Source organism: Leptidea sinapis, chromosome 39 (genome assembly GCF_905404315.1).
Source record: "Leptidea sinapis chromosome 39, ilLepSina1.1, whole genome shotgun sequence".
Taxonomy (NCBI): domain Eukaryota; kingdom Metazoa; phylum Arthropoda; class Insecta; order Lepidoptera; family Pieridae; genus Leptidea; species Leptidea sinapis.
In genome coordinates, this window is record NC_066303.1 from 1,398,424 (window position 1) to 1,417,943 (window position 19,520).

The 19,520-nt window shown below is 36.0% G+C and overlaps 1 protein-coding gene across 1 annotated transcript; it reads left to right on the plus strand.

Moving 5' to 3' along the window:
* The first annotated feature begins 310 nt into the window (after positions 1 to 310).
* Positions 311 to 19,289, plus strand: LOC126976115 (porphobilinogen deaminase). Its single transcript, XM_050824307.1, has 7 exons — positions 311 to 590; positions 806 to 878; positions 4,608 to 4,794; positions 6,018 to 6,100; positions 7,860 to 8,044; positions 15,059 to 15,218; positions 15,808 to 19,289. The coding sequence occupies exons 1-7, from the start codon at positions 537 to 539 to the stop codon at positions 16,290 to 16,292; spliced, it is 1,227 nt and encodes a 408-aa protein (XP_050680264.1). The 5' UTR covers positions 311 to 536; the 3' UTR covers positions 16,293 to 19,289.
* Positions 19,290 to 19,520: the final 231 nt, after the last annotated feature.

Consider the following 19,520-nt stretch of genomic DNA (forward strand, 5'->3'; position numbering starts at 1 on the left):
TTCTAAAAGAGCACCCAGAACGCTTTGTCGCAAGAGAGTATGGGCAACGGTGATCATTTGCATGTAGTTAGGCACCCTTACGGGCCTAACAGTCTCAGTGGTAATCGCAAGTTGCAGTTAACTTTTTTGACACTGAGCCAATGAAAATTTGTAATATACTCCGTGTACCTATTTTATATTTATTCAATGACAGATTTTGTTTGGTCACATTAGTTGTCTTCTGTCAGATTTCTTTCAAATGTCAAGTCTGTCATCATCATATTGTGTCAAGTCAGTTTTAAATTTTATAGCTTGTCAGTGAGATTTTATTATATCATCAAAACATGTCTTTTTCTTGAATTTGAATTTAAAATAGTTTTAAATTAACTTGTCCACTACAGTGTTAGTGACAAGCCAGAATAAATAGCTGTGTATTCAGTATAAAAAAATTAGCAAATTAACTTATATTTATTCAGTTTTGTGACATAACCTACTTATTTACAACTAACCAATTAAAATATTTGCGGTCATAGTGAATTAATTTTGAATTCTACAATATGGAAAATGAGAGAATAAGAAATATTATCCGCGTGGGATCACGAAAAAGCGAGGTAATGTTAATGAGCACTCAAGTTTATTTGAAAACATGAATTTTTGAATCTTTCTCTCTTCTTCGGCTGATTTTACTGATAAATATAAAGTAAAAATGTACTTTATTTTATTGAAATAAGTTTTAAATTAACATATTTATTGTGACTTAATTATATGTAGTATGTATTACTATTTAAATAGTCTGACAAATAAATTTTAAATCTTTTTCTTTCAGCTTGCATTAATACAGACAAATTTTGTTATTAGTAGTTTGAAGAAAATATATCCAGATTATGAATTTACTGTTGGTAAGTTATTGTTTATTTTATTTTTAAACTCTTCCACTCCAATAAGCAAATATCTCCCATACTACATACTTTATTATACTGTGAGTAATGTACAGATGGAATATTTGTGAAAAGTATAACCTTTTTAATGCTGTGAATTTTCTTAATACATCCAAATGATTTGAATTTTCTTTAGTGTTAATTCCGCCTATATTTATCTTAAGACTGAAGTCTCGTGCCAGATCTTGGGGAGACTACACATTGTGAGGATGCCTCGTGTAGAGGTGAACAAGGCGAAAAATATTGGCGCAATTAACACTAAAGAAAACTCAAATCATTTGGATAATTATGGATTTCCGCAAAGTAACACCTACTTCAATAAATTTTCTTAATACATGCCAATATCTAAGTAATATATAAAAGTGAAATCTTATGTTGATTGATTTATAAAATAACATCAAAAGAAGAATAGAAATAGTAGAATTCCTGCATATTTCCATTCAGATACGAAATTCTCTAAACAACAAAATTATCTGATTGGAAGATACCTCCTACTTATGTATAGGAAAGTTTTAATTTGTATAACAGTATATTTTGGTGTTCAACATCATGATTATTACTATTGGTTTCTTATAATGGCAATAGGCAATAGACACACTGTCAAAATATGCTTTAGGGCTGCATAGACAAAAGGCTAGGTATGAAGGATCAATATTTTTGTAGAATATATTAGATATCACAAAACATGACGTCCGCTCATGCAGTTAAACCAGTTTGGGAGTGCTTTTCTTAAGACAAGACAAAATTCAATATTTATGCTACAGGTACAGTCCCAGAAAGAATGGATAATCCTTGAAACATGCATGCGACAGCTCTCGAGCGCTCAGAAATAAAATATCTAAAAAAAATAATTCCAAGTGATACCCAAAATATGATTTTTTTTTAGATAAACATATGTTTTTTTTTACTTTACTTCACATTCAAGTGCACAACACCCACAAAGTGATGAAATTTGTGGCCGTTTTGGTGTCTCTTTATTTGTGATAGACTATACTACTAGAAATACATTAAATAATATAAGTATCTATGATACCTTTTTCAAAAACAAAATAAGAACTTGAGTTTTTGACATGAAATTTGATACCAAAATAATTTTGGCATAGTTTGAGAGTGTTCCATGTGAAAAAAAGTATGAAAATGTAAGCTATTTTAAAAAAAATGTGCAGTTCATAGAGTTTACAAAATGGTATAATACATCATTTTATTTAATACCGCTACAAAGTTATTGCTATTGAGATGCAAATAGAGTAAATACCACTAAAAAAGAAAAGATAAGTCTTAATAAATTTTAATAATACTAAAAATATCGGGTGTACATAAATCGAGTTTTATTCACAACAGGTGTTCAAATTGTCTGCCACCGACTCTAATACACACTTGACATGTTCTAATAAAGGCTCTACTAAGATAACGTGCACAGTGTCGTTCATTTATTTTTGAAACGGCCTCTTGAACACGGCTGCGTAATTCCTCCAAATTTTAAATTGTTTTCGAGTACACTTTTTCCTTTAGACAGCCCCAGTAAAAAAAGTCCAGTGGGTTTAAATCTGTTTAAAAAAATTTATTTGGATATGTGGCATTTAAATAAGCATCTTATATTTTAAATAAGCCTGATAACAGATATAACATTCAAATACATTTCTAAAAAATAGATAACAGTTGTTATCAATGAAACTTAGAAGATGTTTACAAAGTTTTCTTGATATGAAGTGACCTGCTTATGTGTAATCACAGACTTACTTCAAATATAAAATTACTAACTACAAATCAAATTAACCAATTCTGGGATTGATTATGGGCAATCAAAAAGGCGAAAATACAATATTATTGGTCTTCGATAAGTAATACGCGTATATATTTATTCTACAGTCGGCGCACGTTTAGGTAGATACAAAATTTGTAACCAAAATCTATGAGCGATGCGGTACTCGAACCCGCGACCTCTCGAGTTCCGTTCGAGCGCTCTTTACTTAGCCAACACGGTGTAAACATTTTTTCAGCTTAAGCTGCGTATTTGAATTTAGAACCCAATTTGAACAGTGACATCTGGAGTAGCAGTAAAGAATTTGGAATAGCGAAAAAGAAGGTTGCTAGAAGTCTTACGTTTGTCAGTGTGTCCCTATTTTCTGATCTCTCTTCCAGGATATCTTTTTGGCATGTGTAGTGTAAGCGGATACCATGGTATCTTAGTATGACCGTTTTTTGAAATTAAAAATGCGGCTAATTTGACTTTTGTGTGTCCGTCAATTTGACTAAATTGACAAAATATTTTGATTTTCGAAAGATATTTCAATCCTTTTAATAATATAAAAGTTTAATCATACTTTACGAATTTGAATTATATATAAATCAGCTTCGAGGAAATGATTCAAGCAAATGACACTCGACTTATTTGGTTTGTAAAATTCTTCACATCTCTCTCTCTTGCTGGCGCCAAATCTCTTTCACTATCTCACGTACGGAAAAGCTGAAAAAGATTAGTTTTTACAGATTGCCGGTATAAATTAGTATCAATTATCACTAGGTTGTGATACGTTTGTGATTCCGTGTAAATGGCACTTGTTTGTAATTGTTTACGTTCTTGTAAGCCGTTCATATTCACCGGCAATGACTGCACAAAATACAATATTGCTAATAATCGTTCTAAGTGCCTTTAAAAAAAACGATCCTATCAGTAATGACTTTCCGTATACAAAATACAATATTGCTAATCATTGTTCACTGGGCCCTTAAAAAAAGAGCGACTCTAAAGTTTTCATTTCCGACTGTGTGCTTGTCGCGTCCTTTCATCTGTCTCATTCTGTAAAGCGGGAGACAAAGGGATGTGAATACTTGTCAATTACTGTACAATATTTAATGAAAAAATATTCGCTTTGCTAAATTATTTACGCTTTTTGCCAACCCACCTTGTATAACTTTAATAAACTTACCGGTGATAAGTAACACCATCTTTTTTGCGTCGTTAACGTACTATTTCAGCACATTTTAAAGCATACTTAGACTTAGTGATTGACACACGACTAAGGAGAAAAGTGACTGCGAATGATATGTCCATATGTATAGAACGTCATAGTGAGCACACTATGGGAAATAAATATATTTCTATTATCTTAAGTCTAAACCAATGAAAGAAATAAAACAAAATAGTATATATTTTCCGAATGATCCATACATTATTATAGATTAACGCCCTTGCGGTCGAAATTTCGTAAAATCCGCTAGTAGCTCACCTCTACTCGTCGAAAGGAATATTTCTACCAAATTTCAGACTCTGGGCTTTGTGATTCCAGAGATATCGTGTCAATACACAAGTATTAATTAAAAAAAAATATATACTAAAAATTGGTATTGGTATACTTAGATAATTTATACGTTTAGATTGAGCTTCTTGCTGCTAGACAAATGATGAAAACAGGCCAGGTTTATTACTTTAGTGTGCGTGACAAGCTACGTCGTACACTCGCGATCATTTTGCGCTAATGTGCGTGCGTTCATTGCTCAAAATAGAGGTTAACGGTCAGCCTCATTTTTGGACGTTTTCAAAGCTGTCACAGTCTATAAAGACGTATAAAACATGTTTAGGTGGCATATAAAATATCTTGTACGATGTTACCTCCGTGTCCGACTAACCAGATTTAATTGTTAATATGTAATATAATTGGGTAAAACTCATAATATTTTGTATCGCAGTTACCATGACAACGTTGGGCGACCGGATTCTAGACGTCTCCTTGCCGAAAATAGGAGAGAAGTCCCTCTTCACAAAGGACTTGGAAGATGCATTGAGGAATAATACAGTTGACTTCGTGGTGCATTCCCTGAAGGACTTGCCGACAACATTGCCTGATGGGTTAGCTGTCGGTGCAGTCTTTGAAAGGTAGGACCTTTTAGTGTTCGACCTTACTGGGCTCTGATAAAATAAAAATTGTAATAAAATTTATAGTTGATGCAGGGTTTGGACTGGATATTATGACCCTAATGTTATCAACCCTATACTGTCATAAATCTTGGTATGTTTGATCACCTCCCAAGTTGTGGCTTCTTCTGCAAATTCAAAGTCAAATAAACTTTATTCAATTAGGCTTAAACTAAGCGCTTTTGAATCGTCACTGTAAATATTTCTTTTAAGTTACTGAATCTACTATATTTTCGGAAAAAGTAGAGCTTATGAGAAGATCATACAAGAAATTCAGTGGCCACTCTTTCTCGATTAAATAGAGTATTTTACAATGGCTGTAATATACAAAACAAATTTGTTTGTAAGGTGCTGCATCCAATATATCTATTAATTGTGTTTAAATAATATCAAATATTTCATACTAAAAATAATAAACTATATTTATATATAAAGGATCTTCGTAACAGTGGATACTCGTTCAACCCCCAAAAATTGCATATTGGGAAATTGTCATGAGAGGATGCTCTTTCGAATATAAATAATTTGTATATAAAATCTAAATAATTTATTCACGACGTGGCAGTCGACTCAGTGTGTCTGAAGATTACGCCTCCAACGCTTTAACCGCTAAGCTAAACATCCAAATAACGCATTCACAAATCTTGGTATGATTGTTAAACCAGTTGTGGCCCTATCTACAGCTCAACTCCAATCATTGAACAATTTGTAATTTCCCACACTACTATTATATTTTAGAGGCCCAGCTACCCGGACCTTTTCTTTCGTCTTTTTTTTTTTTTGGAGTACTCAATACTTTATCCTATGCGAAGATTTACAGCAGTATATCTTATTGTATTGTGGAAGTATTAGAAAACTAAAATCTATGAGCTTTTAATGTAAGGTATGTAGGTACCTAATCTTATGCTCGGAAACATTGCCCACCTCTTAATTATGTTTGTCCCCAGTAATATTTGACACATAAAAAGGTTCTACCCTGTCGATGTTTACATTCTTTGCCATTTCCTTTCGCGTACCAGTTTAATGCCGTAGGTCCTGTCACTAATCTTCGTGATCGCCTTATACGGACCTTCCCATCAGGCGTTCTAGTGATTTACCTTTCTTTGTTATGGGCACCATAGGCTTAATTTGTTTACCAATGTCATTGCCGACACCAAAAAGTAGAGTGATTGGTTGGGTTTCAGAGAAGACCCGAGAGACGCGCTGGTGCTCCGTGAAGATGTGAAGGGGAACTCGTTAGGAGATCTTCCTGATGGCTCAGTCATCGGTAAGTCAATGAACATCATGTAGTATTATCAGCTAACAAAAGGCTCTACTTTTTTTATGACAATAAGGGACGAGACCAGCAAGACAATCAGGTGATGGTAATTGATACACCCTGTTCATTATAATGCAGGTACTACAATAGCGCTCGTCACCTGGAGACATAAGATTTTAAGTCTTATTTGCCCAGCAATACGGCACCCTTCAGACCGAAACACAATAATACCTATAAATTACTGCTTCACGGCAGAAAAAGGCGCCGGTGTGGTACCAATAATATAGCGGGCATCCTGTGCAAAAAAGCCTCCCACTTGTAAATGCCCTTAGTCGCATCTTACGACAAACTTGGGCCTGGGACGGAAGTGTAGGGAACTACACTTTTTATGCCCTGGTGTAATTACAGGGCAAATCTACTCTTCTACCCATTCTTCGTTCACTGCAAATTAATAAAAGAGTAAAAATTTTTAGACAAACTGAATCAGCTAGCGGCTTAACTTCGTGAAAATCACACATCTACAGTTATTGCGCGAATTGAATGAAGTTCGTGCATGGGGTTACGAGGAGTCTCCCTCCGCTGTCGCACGCCTCTCGTGTTATCGCGTTAATACTACAGTTGCGATCTCTAGTTATTTTTTTGATGATAATAATCACTGATCCGAGTCCATCAGGTTCTGTAGAAAACAAAAAAAACGAGTTTTTATTCATCGCCAAGCACGAGAAATGGCGAAAAATGTTTATTACATTGGACAAAAATTTGAGATTTAAATATTAGGTTACAATAATTTATAATAATAAATATTAAAATATTTTTTTCATCATTTTAACCTATTGTTACGAGTAAATGGTAAGATTTAAGCATTGTTTATAATTACCGACACATTCATGATTATGGTCATCAATTATAATTAGGTCACATCACTATTTATTCCTGTACTCTGCATTCAACTCGCGCGTTATTATAAGCAAACAAAAGCTCTACTCTTATAACCAATAGACGCTTAATAAAGTGCTAATGCTTTCTTCAGATACCACCTTAGGGCGCGTCCATTAATTACCTGAAGCATTTAGAGATTTCGACCCACCTGCTGAGGTACACCACGCGAGATTCTTCAAATTGGATTATTGAGAAAAAAAGCACGTACACCGTCCTTAAAGGCCGACAACGCTCACGTGATTTTTCTGGTGTTGCAAGAGAGTATGGGCGGCGGTGATCACTTAACACCAGGTGACCCGTACGCTCGTTTGTCCTCCTTTACCATAAAAAACACACACAACTTGTTCTATTGATTTTATTGAACACTAGCAAAGACTAGTATTTGTGAATAATACCGTAATTTAAAATTACAATCATAGCTGGTCAATAGCGCTTTAACAATTTCGATGCTCTGCGGCGTTCGGACGAATACGACAAACACTATTGTGTCAGATTTGGCCATAAACCAGAAATAATTTTTCACTCAATTTGCCAAGAACCACTTTCTCCCCTAAATGAGATTTGGAAAGATTTAGCTTGATCCCCTTTTCTAGTTCTTTCTAATTGAATCTCTCTCTCTGATCTTATTAATAAATCTACATTTTATATATTATGTGGATAACCACGTACGGTATGACCATAAGGTCATACCGTACGAACCATAACATAGTATCTTGCTACCGCTCACCTCAGTTATTTAATTGAATTGTTTGCATTGAATATAATGTGCTTAATAAAGAAAAGGTAAAAATACAATTTTTGAGTATATTCCTCGTTATTTCCATATTAGGTACATCGTCTCTCCGCAGAACGGCACAATTGCGCGGCAACTATCCTCAGCTGAAAGTGATTGATGTTCGAGGCAATCTGAACACTCGACTGAGGAAACTCGACGATCCTGAGACGGAGTACAGTGCCTTGCTTTTGGCCCATGCAGGACTGCAGAGGATGGGATGGGCCAATAGAGTCTCTAAGGTAAATCCCTATATAAAGTGAAGATATTTTAAGCTTCAACTTTTTTGCGAATCTGCGTTCGTACTGATGTGAAAGCTGTGCCAAAAGTGAGTCATTTTCAACGTACAATTAATATGCGGCCAGAAAATCTGTATGGAAATCCATTACTATAGTCCGACAACTTTGTGCGCGACCGTTGGGGTGAAAGCGGGTGGTGTTGCAAGGAATGGCTTCACCCGCTGACATCTTAGGACCTCGTCCCTGCCACCAGCTGTCCTCTCGTGGAACGGTCGCGCACGAAGTTGTCCGACTATAACGATTTAGCTGGCGAGAAGAGAGAAGAGTTCTATGAAGATTAATATCCGACCCGTACTTTCATTTGCTTTTGTTTGCATATTAAATATTAACGATTGCGATTCCGGCTATTCACAATTTTCATAAACACAATATCGTTTCGTTTTCAAAGAAGGCTGTTAAAAACACATCAAAAAGCCCTCTGTGTTCAATATGTAAAATTCATTTTACTTCATATGGACATATTATCTCTGGACCTCGCTGGAACGTTAACCCCCCCTCCCGTTACCCTTTCGCTTGATAGGTACATGTTGTGATATTTTCGTGCTATCACATCTTTGTTTTTGAAGTTTTTATTGTTACGTTTTTTTGTTAATAGTTCTATAGTATCTGTTGTTCTGTTTCGCTTTAATAGTACCTACTGCCAAGAAAAATAAATACTTTTTTACTTAACCCAGATTCTTTCACTGATTACTCATCACTGTAATAATAATTATAAGTATCACAACACAACACCTTTACACCAATCTCTAATACCGAAAAAAAAGTAAATCGTAGTTTATTTTCTAAATTAAATAAGTTGATTTTTATTATTGTTCAGAGGAAAGTGTGCTCACACTACTCGGGTGTATTGAGGCCCCCAACCTAGTCACGTGCCTACTAGTAATTGCACACTCGTAAAAGTATATGGAGAATTTCCTCTATAGGAATATTTTATATATTTGTTTACCAAAGGGAGTGACAATTAAAACATATTGCAACACCACCTGGTAAACTACATTGACTGGTGAAGCTAAATCACTTCGTAAAGGGTCTTTGACATGAATACGAAAGAACTGATAAGAAATTCCCAGTACATCTTGGAATCATATTATTTAATTATAATATTGCTTATCCTATTTAATATAATAGTATACAATTTTATATGGCCTGCGCAGAACCAGTAAAGAACCATGTATTATTATCTTCTTTAATATAATCTACTATACTTTACTAAGCCTTCTTTGTCATGGCAGCTCTAATATATTTCTTAAATTTGTGCTCAGTAAGTCCTACTATAACCTTATAATATATAGTCCTTTGATGTATTTTTTTATTATAAATAAACCACTGGACCATTTATAATACGAACTCTTCATATGTAAAAAAAATATTTTATGACGTATTTTTATTATTTTACTATTATTGATTTCAAAGAGTCGCCGTTGAGTTTCTTGTATGTGTTTCTCACGATCTCTACTTTTTCATGGTAGATTTAGTAGTTTAAAAGAAAATTTTATAGTGACGTTTCAAAAGCGCTTAGTTTAGGCCAATTGAATAAAGTTTATTTGACTTTGACTATAATTTACCAAATTTCCTCGCAGATAAATTTTGCGGGGATAAGATTGTTATTGATTAAAAAAGGTTATTTTAATATATTATATTACCTGAAACGTATATTGTACTTTTAATGAGTCAATATAATCAATATAATTACTATAAAATGTGTAAAACAAAAAGATGAACTTGATCTAAATACATATTTCCTTCGCAAATCAATCGTTGTTCACGTTCAACACGCGATTTGTTGATAACTAAATTATTTGATCTGTACAATAATTACGTTAGAATATTATAATTAGATACATTTCCGTATCTACAAATGCCATTGTAGTCATTTATTTTAACCGACTTTAAAACATTTTTTCTTTCGGAAGTTTTTGTTGTTCCTTCACTTACTTAGGGCTAAGGGTAGACAGAAAACATGGTATTTTAATGACAAGTTTTATGGTGAAAATATAACATACAGATCTACGAACACTGCTTAATTCTATTACATACACACCCTTAAGTCATTTGTAGGTTGCCAATGCTATCTGTTGGTTATTTTATTTATTTATTTATTAAAGTAATCAACAATTTTAATCTAGGTTTAACATAAAGCCAAAAAAGATTACCTAAATTTTAAATAATAAAAATAAATCATATATATAAAGGAATAGACTTAAAAATAATATAATATACTAACAAATAAAAGATTAAAAAAGTGTGTGTATGTGTGTGCGTATTATAGTTAACACTCCAGAGCTATTTTGTACTACCATTTTTCTTTACATCTTATCAAGTTTTTTCTCGGCATCACGCATTTGTTTAGTACGAAACTCGGAAGAGTTATTCTTATAGCTTGTACTTAATTTGTGTAGGTACATTTAATCAGATAAGTAATCAATAACAACGTTTGTACGCATATAACGCAGTTTGCGCCTGTTCAAATGTTAGGTTCTACCCACAAGAATTTTGCTCGAAAATATAATCAGGCGCTTCATTATTTATTCACAGTCGTCGCTCGCGACACAATGCGCGTGCACATGTGTGGCTAACGGGTTATAATTGTTTCGCAGTGATTAAGTAATTATTGGTTATTACGTAACTCCGCGTGAATTATGACGGACCAAGTGGTTATTATTATTAACGAATTTTTGGCATTTTGTCAGAATAAAATAGACATTATGGACGAGCTGAGCATTGTACAAATATGCGCCTCTAATTTTACTGACGAAGAAGTAGAATCAGGTAAAAACAATCTTTTCAACGCTCTTGCTGGTGAGGGACTTAAACTCATCCAACGGAAGGGTGAAGACAAGCGGAAAAAAAACATCCGTGACGTCCTCAAGGTGTTTCACGAGATCAAGCCCGAGTTGCAGCCTACCTACGTCGCGAAAGACCTTAATCGACTCCCACCTGTGTCATTTGATCACGTGGATGTGACACGACTATTGAAGGATATTCTTATTCTAAAGACAGAACTACAACACCTACGTAATGATTCAATCTCTAAACTAGAGATGGATAATTTGAAGACGAGTATTGTTACAGAAGTATGTTCTCGCATCGGGCCGTCTTCCGACACGCGAAATGTACCTGTACGATCGCGCAATAAGGTCGAGAATGCCGGAACGAAGCTACTGAACACTGATAAGACCCGTGCAATACTTACCTCACCCCTGCCGAGGCGCAAGCGCTCGGACTCACTGGACACGGTTGTATCGCCACCGTCTTATCGCGATATTGCAAATCGAACATCGATACAACGTATAAATGTCGACCCTATGCGTACGGGCTGCAAAGCTGTGAATGAACATGATGACGACGGATTCACAGTTTTTGTGAATAACAGAAAAAAGCGGCAGCTACGTAACAACAACAGATGTGGCACTGCAACGGATCCTAGCAAATTAAAAGTAGCACAGTTACCCGAAGCTATCTATTTGTCGAGATTGGAGACTACGTGTACTGTTGAGGACGTCAAGGAGCACATAGAATCGAAGGGAGCACAAGCTATTGACGTTCTGATCTTACCACAGAGGAAAGAATTGGATTTTAGGTCCTTCAAGATTATTGTTGCGAAACAGAATCTGGACACATTTTTAAGCACGGAGTTCTGGCCTGCAGACTTGGTTTTTAGAAAGTTTAGGGAACGTTTTTCTAACGTAATTAAAACTAATTAATATGAATAATACACCCATCACGATAAAAATGATTACGTTTAATTGTAAGAATATCAAGACGTCGATGCAACACATACGGGATTTGTGTGGAGAAGCGGATCTAGTCGCCCTACAGGAGACCTGGCTCTTGCCACATGACCTTGGAATGTTGGATACCATTGATAAAGATTTTAGTTGCATGGCTAGGTCCTCGGTAGACCTCTCTGCGGGGGTCCTGAGGGGCCGGCCCTACGGCGGACTCGCGCTGCTCTGGAGAAAGTCCAAGTTTCCTAATGTTTCTATTGTGAACTGCTCTAGTGATAGGATGATAGCTATTCGAGTGGTCAATGGCGCACAGTCATTTATGGTATTTAGTGTGTACTTACCAACTGATAAGCAAGACAACGTTCCCGAATTTACAGATTGTTTGGCGCAGATGAGTGCCATCATTGAGGAAAACGACATTCCACTAGTTTATATTTTAGGTGATTATAATGCCCACCCTAGTGCCAAGTTTGGATATCAATTATTGACTTTTTGTGATGAGCAAGAACTTTTATGTGCGGACATTGACGTGTTAGGTATATACTCAGACACACATACATTTGTCAGTGACGTGCACGGTTCTCGTAGGTGGTTGGACCATTGCGTGACGACTCAGGCGGCGCGTGACACTATTGTGTCTGTCAGTGTTATGTACGGTGTGTACACATCAGACCACCTACCACTGTGCGTGGAGTGTAAGATTGATCCCTGTTTTAGTATAAAATCAGTCGAGAGCCGGGCACTGCCCGCTAATAATTATAAGATACGTTGGGGGAATAGAAATGTTAGTCAAATAGATAGTTATTACGAATATTGTAAGTGTGAACTTGAGAGGGTGAGTATGAATGAATGTGTAAATTGTATAAATGAGTGTAGTAGTTGTGTAAGTAGCGATAGCGACGACTGTTTTAAAAGTATTGACGAATATTACGATAGGATTATTAACGTTTTACAAGTAGGTGCCGTAAAATGTTCAGATGTGCGCCCTATAAATAAAAATCGGAAGCCTGTAACCGGATGGAACCTCCATGTCAAGGAAAGTCATCAAGCGGCTCGGCTTGCTTATGAATGCTGGTTAGTGACTGGCAGGCCGTCCACGGGCGACATATATGAAAGGATGGTAGATAGTAGAAAGGTATTTAAAAATAAAGTGAAATGGTGTGTTCGTAATGAGGAAATGATTAAGATGGACATTTTGGCTATGTATAGAAGAGAAAAAAAATTCCCAAATTTTTGGAATGCAACAAAAAAATTGCAACACAAACATAGTCTACCTGTATCTGTGGATGGCTTGCAGAAGCCCAGAGAAATAGCAGAACTATTCGCCTCGAAGTTCAAAATTCACTCGATGCCAGCACAAAGCCCGGAGATGGTAACTTTCCCTGTTGTTCCTGCGAAACCTGTAGTACAGTTCACAGTCGACGATGTAGCCAAGGCAATTCGAGGAATGAAGCGGGGCAAGTCTCCAGGCCATGACGATCTTAGTATAGAGCACATTCTATATGCGGGTGAGGTCCTGTGGTCTAAGCTATGTGTGCTTTACAATTTATGTGTGAAGCATGCATACCTACCTAATCCTCTCATGAAAACAGTTGTTGTGCCAATCGTCAAGTGCAAAACAGGAGACTTGGGCTCGTCTAACAACTATAGGCCTATTTCTCTGGGCACCGTAGTGGGCAAGTTGTTTGAGCGGCTGTTGCAGCCCGAACTACTGCAGAAAGTGTGTATAGATGAGGCACAGTTTGGATTCCGTCCCGGCGTCTCAACAGACTCAGCCATCGTCAGCCTCAAGTACACAGTTGACTATTATGTGAGCCGTAACACGTCTGTTTATGCTTGCTTTCTGGATCTGAGCCGCGCTTTTGATCTAGTGAATTATGAAATCCTCTGGAGCAAATTGCGCGCCTCAGGTGTTCCTGAATCAGTGGTAGAGGTGATGAGATACTGGTACGGGGGACAAACGAATCATGTGAGGTGGGGCGACACGACCTCTGATGCCTATAGGTCAGAATGCGGGGTTCGTCAGGGTGGACTAACCTCTCCGGACCTTTTTAACGTGTACGTTAACGACCTGATAGGCGGGCTGAGGAGCACTGGAGTCGGCTGCCATATCGATGGTGTTTGCTTTAACAACCTGAGCTATGCGGACGATATGGTGCTCCTTAGCCCGTCGATCAAAGGACTCAGAAAGTTATTGTCAGTCTGTGAGAGTTATGCCAACTCTCACGGACTGAAGTACAATGTCACGAAGACGAAAATGCTTGTTTTCAAAGCGGAAAAGGGTCCGGAGAGAGTTCCCGAAGTGTATTTGAATGGAACAGAGGTTCGGGTTGTTGAGCAGTTCAAATACCTTGGACACATTGTCACTGACGATCGCAAGGACGATCTCGACATGGAGCGGGAAAGGCGGTCATTGTCGGTTCGGTGCAACATGCTCGCGCGCAGATTTGCTAAATGCAGTGATGAAGTGAAGGGCACTCTCTTCAGGGCATACTGCCAGTGTTTCTATACCTGCCAGTTATGGTACCGATACAAGAGGGCGTCCTTCAGCACCATAAGGGTGCAATATAATGATGCATATCGCATTCTTATGAAGTTACCGCGGTACTGCAGCGCGTCGGGCATGTTTGCCGAGGCGGGAATGCCCGATTTCTTTGCTGTCATCAGAGCTCGTATATCTTCCTTCTGGGAAAGATTGCGTAGCTCGTGTAACAGCATCCTCCAGGTGGTGGGCCAGGACCTGCGTAGTCCAATGATAGCCCATTGGCTCTCGACACATCGGGAAGCAAATAGAAAATAGCTTTGGACACAAAGCTGTTTTCTTTTTGCTTTTATCTGACTGAGATAAATAATTAATGAAAATAAATTTGTAATTCTCTTGTATTGTATACTATTTTATTTTTACGTATACTATTTGTATTGAATTTGTATACTATTTTATTTGTACGACTCAATATTGTGTATGGGATTTTATGCCTGCAATAAAGAATTATTATTATTATTATTATGCTTTACAAACGATGATGTGCGAACTGAGACGTTCTCAAAGCTTACACTTGCACACAGTGTAAGCTTTAAGAACGTGGCAGTTTAAGATAGTACGATTTCATGATAGTGGTTGTGTTGACTCGGCTTTTTCGACTCGAATTATCTCCCTTTAACGAACAATGTACTTTTACAAAGTCATGTTTCTTTTAAACTACTACAATATTATATTGGCTGTGTCCAGGTGCTCCCCTGTTCAGAGATGATGTACGCAGTGGGCCAAGGTGCTTTGGGTGTGGAGTGTCGTTCAGATAACGATGAAGTATTGGACATGCTGGCACCGTTCAACCATCCGGAGACATACTGCAGGGTGCTGGCTGAGAGAAGCTTTTTGAAGACTTTAGGTAAGGACTATTTAGACCAACGCGTAGTAATTGCTATGATTAACTTATATGACTCTCCCAGCCCTTTATTAAGTATTATATTTCTTATGTATAAAATTCTCGTATCGCGGTGTTTGTTACCAAACTCCTCCGAAACGACTAAACCGATTTGTATGCATATGGTAGATCTTTTTTTTTAAATATTGACAAAAAAAAATATTTTTATTTTATTATGATTCAACATTGAAAAATTCCATAATACATATTAAAAATTTTCACCCTTCTACGATCAACACCTACTTTTGTATCGTGATTTCATATTATTCTGTCCCATCTACAGATTCGCAATAGGGTTGCGAATACAATAATTATTGTAGTACGATAAATTTTCATGTTTACTTTATAATTACAATTTAATTAATATGTATTTTAATATGCATTAATTTGAATTTTTAGTAGTAGGGATTCACCGGTTCTGGTTCCCAGTTTGACACCAAACTTTTTTTTTTAGTAGGCAACACGAACAAGTGAGCCAGAACCGGGGAATCCCTACTACTATTGTTTAATTATTGACTCCTTGACTACAAAATTTATATATTTTTGTTGCTAGGTGGTGGCTGCAGTGCACCAGTCGGCGTATCAACAAAACTGTCATCCTTAGAATCAAGTTTTAAATTAACAATAACAGGTGGTGTGTGGAGTTTGGATGGTTTAACAAGAATACAGCACACGATGGAACAGACATTCCAACAAATTAAAATAACGCCCAAACACAAACTGAGCCCCACAGAAGACAATTCGCTGAAGAAGCAAAAAGTTGAAGATAGCGCCATCTACAACCCGCTACAGGAACTAGATAGAAAGATCAAAGAGAGGGTAGGCGCAAATTGTGTAGATACTCTTAGTGAGGCGGAAATAAGTGCGTTGAATGAAAACATATTTTGTGGGTTAACGGTTAATAAAGGTATTCCTAGAGATGTTATAGTGAAGTGTGATGATTTAGGGCGCGATTTGGCGAATGCTTTAATAACGAAGGGCGCTTTGGAGGTTATGAAGGTAACACAAGACATGATACGTTCTTCTATAAAGCAATGATAAATAGTTAATGTCCCTACTTCGTGCATGGTGTCCATGCAAACAGAATGGCTATTTAAGAGGTTGTGGTTTAGACGATAATAGCTCTTATGAATCGCTTTGACCGGCAATTGGGCATTATTTTGCTGATATCACTTTCCGATCAAAGTGATGTTAATAACTCGTTATAATAGTTACCAGTTGTACCTTGTATAACTGGGATCATTTTTGATAATAATGTTGAAAAATACTTGCAAGGTGTATTGTTAATGTAACCAAATATTATTTATTTGGTTATAAAAGGTTTTTATATTGGTGTTATAATTATTAGAGTATTTAACCAGAGCAAACGGAGTGCGTATGTAATTTGGACCGGTGTGTACAGTACAGTAGTTGAGGTCAAGCCGCCGAGCGACTTGAACTTCTCCCGTCATATTTATTTTTTTCATAAAAATGATGGGCTGAGTGTATAGCTGTCACTGAAGCCAAAGCGACCCGTGTCGGATTTAATTTTTTATACATTCATGTTAAAGGTAACGCCGTCTTCTTTTAGTTAAATACTCTATAAATTTTCTTGTTGATTGTTCTAGTATAATTACTTTATTTTAATTTGGTTGCAAGGGTACAAGTAAATATTAAGAAACCATAGGTCTAATTGTTAAACATATTCGAATATCCGATCATGACATTGTTTTGACATAATATTATTGTTGTGTATACATAAACTTAAGGTGTGTGTCGATTGGACCAAACATCCATGCAGTAGCCACTTATAATAAACTGTAACATTATGTGGACCGGTCAGTCATAATCATAATAATAAGTGACGATGAAAGCTGAGCTCAAGGTGAAGTACATTCTGAGCTTTGTATATTACAACAGAGTTTAGAAGTCATCCATAAATTACGCCACACAAATTTCATGATTTTGTGACCCCCTCCCCCGTCCTTGTCTTATCTGCGGGCCTACCATGAACTCTTATTGCAATTCAATTGACAACCTAAAATGAACTGCTTTGCTATTTCGTACCACGACGTGTCAAATCAACTCATTAAATCGCAATGATGTCAATTGAATGTCAAAAATGTTCGTTCATTCATTCGTACCATAAGGTGTTATTTCAACCTAAACTGGATAGCTTATTTGTCAAAGTGACCGATTCGAAAAAAGTTGCTACTTCCTTAGAGGAAAGTGAATCGTGTTGTTAATAACTTTTCAAAAATAGTGAGAACATAGAAAAGAAAAATTTTATTGATTAAAGATGACATGAGAATACTTTATTGGACTTTTTTGTAAAATAAAATACTGAAAATAAATACCAAAAATGAAAATACTAAAGACGAGGCAGTAAGGGCTATAGACTGTTCGCAAGAACGAATTAAAAAAAATGTACTCTGTGGTCCTGTCAAATCAAACATCAATGGAGGTGCGTTCATAACTCGTTATTTTTACGAAAACACATAAGCAAACATTTAATTTTTAATTCAAAGAACTATATTTATTTATGTTACTATTACTTAATAAGTATAAAAGGGGCTTAATGGTTTATAATTTGACGCAATTGCGCAATTTTAAAATGTATTTTTAGTATTTTCTACGCAAAAAACCGCTAAAATCATATCATTTTAGGTTTCGAAACGCAATTTTATTTCGTTCATTCTTCATAAGCGATCCAAACGCCATTCAGTAAAAGGCACTTCATGGTACGAATTTTAGTGATTCTGTTTAGGTACCTAAACTGGACTGCATCCGATTCGCATCGCTTATTAAAAGTTAATGGTAGGCCCTCTGGTCACATTTGTGAGACCCCTCTCACCTGGTGTGTTGTCAAATATATTGCTATTTTACATTTAGAAATTAATTACATTGAAACAGTACCTATGTAGTGTACCAAAATTATTTCTATTTCAATTCTTTTTCAATGGCATGAAAATGAACAAAACATATTTGCAAGTTTAGTAGGTATGTAGTTTAAATTTAGTTTTGTAATACTTAGATGTAAAATATTATATTTTGAAAAAAAATGGGTCCTTAATTTTGTGACATCATATTTTATTTCAAAACATGTCACAAAATTTAGGACCCCTCCCGCCCCTTGCCACACTTCGTCGACCCCCTCCCTACCCTTTACGTGTGGAGTAATTTATGGATGGCCCCTTAACCGTAAATTCTAAACCAATTGTGATTATGTTATTAAATGAAATGTATTAAATTAATTTTGAAATTTATATTAAACCAATGTGGCTCGGAATGTGTGTTGAGTTGATGACAAATGCCTTAATTGGTGGAATAGTCGTAGATTTTCCTCCTATTCTTTTGAATATTTCATATGGTGCAGTCGAGAATTTAGATATAGATAATATTTAATTAGTAAAGTTTAATTTCAAATCATATAATTCAAATTCTGTTATTACCGTGTAATTAACTACCTACCTATATAGGCTTAAAACAGAGACATGGTTGTGTGGTATATCAATACCAAACTAAATAATGCTGTTTCATTCTAGTAATCGTTACGTCACTCTAGTACTCAAAAATCAGTTTGCAGAGAGTTGATAAATATTATTAGCGAGTGTCGCTCAATTATCGCAATTTGTATGACAGTTGTCACTTATAGTCGCGCTCTTACTTCTGTGGTACGGGGGATGCAGGTGTCGCCAATCATAACCCGGTACCAGCAGCTTGTTAGTGAAAAGAACTGACGAGCTGAAATTTACTGTTTAAAAATCCTGAATATATTTTGATTTTATGAATTATTAACGAATATTGTTCAATTAAAAATATATCTCAAATAAGTGTTTAGTAAAGTTCACGATGTTTAAATATAATTTAAGGTCCTTGGGCTTTGACAATAGAATATGTGATATATTTGTAAATAGGTATAAAGAGTTATGTAAATAGTGTACATTGCGGAATTTATTTGTAAATAGTTGTATAGGTACTTATTGGTATAATGTAATCATGTACTTATATTGTTGATTTTGGGAAGATTTAATGAATAAATGTTTAATATATGGGTTATTTTTTTAAACTTTATTTAATATTGAAGTCATGATGAAATACACCAAACCATATTTCATTTTTAATTGCAAAAAGTATTAATGCCCGGTGCTCTGATTTCAGGTTCTTCCACGTACAACAAAGCTGTGGAATGAGCTTCCTTGTGCGGTGTTTCCGCGACGATACGACATGGGTACCTTCAAGAAAAGCGCGTTCACCGTCCGTAAAGACCGGCAACGCTCCTGTGAT

Bases quoted from the DNA above. Each gene is read 5' to 3' on its own strand.
- LOC126976115 (XM_050824307.1), top strand. From the start codon at position 537: ATGGAAAATGAGAGAATAAGAAATATTATCCGCGTGGGATCACGAAAA. The intron at 879-4,607 runs GTAAGTTATTGT...TTTGTATCGCAG, and splicing joins AGATTATGAATTTACTGTTG to TTACCATGACAACGTTGGGC. The intron at 8,045-15,058 runs GTAAATCCCTAT...GGCTGTGTCCAG, and splicing joins GGGCCAATAGAGTCTCTAAG to GTGCTCCCCTGTTCAGAGAT.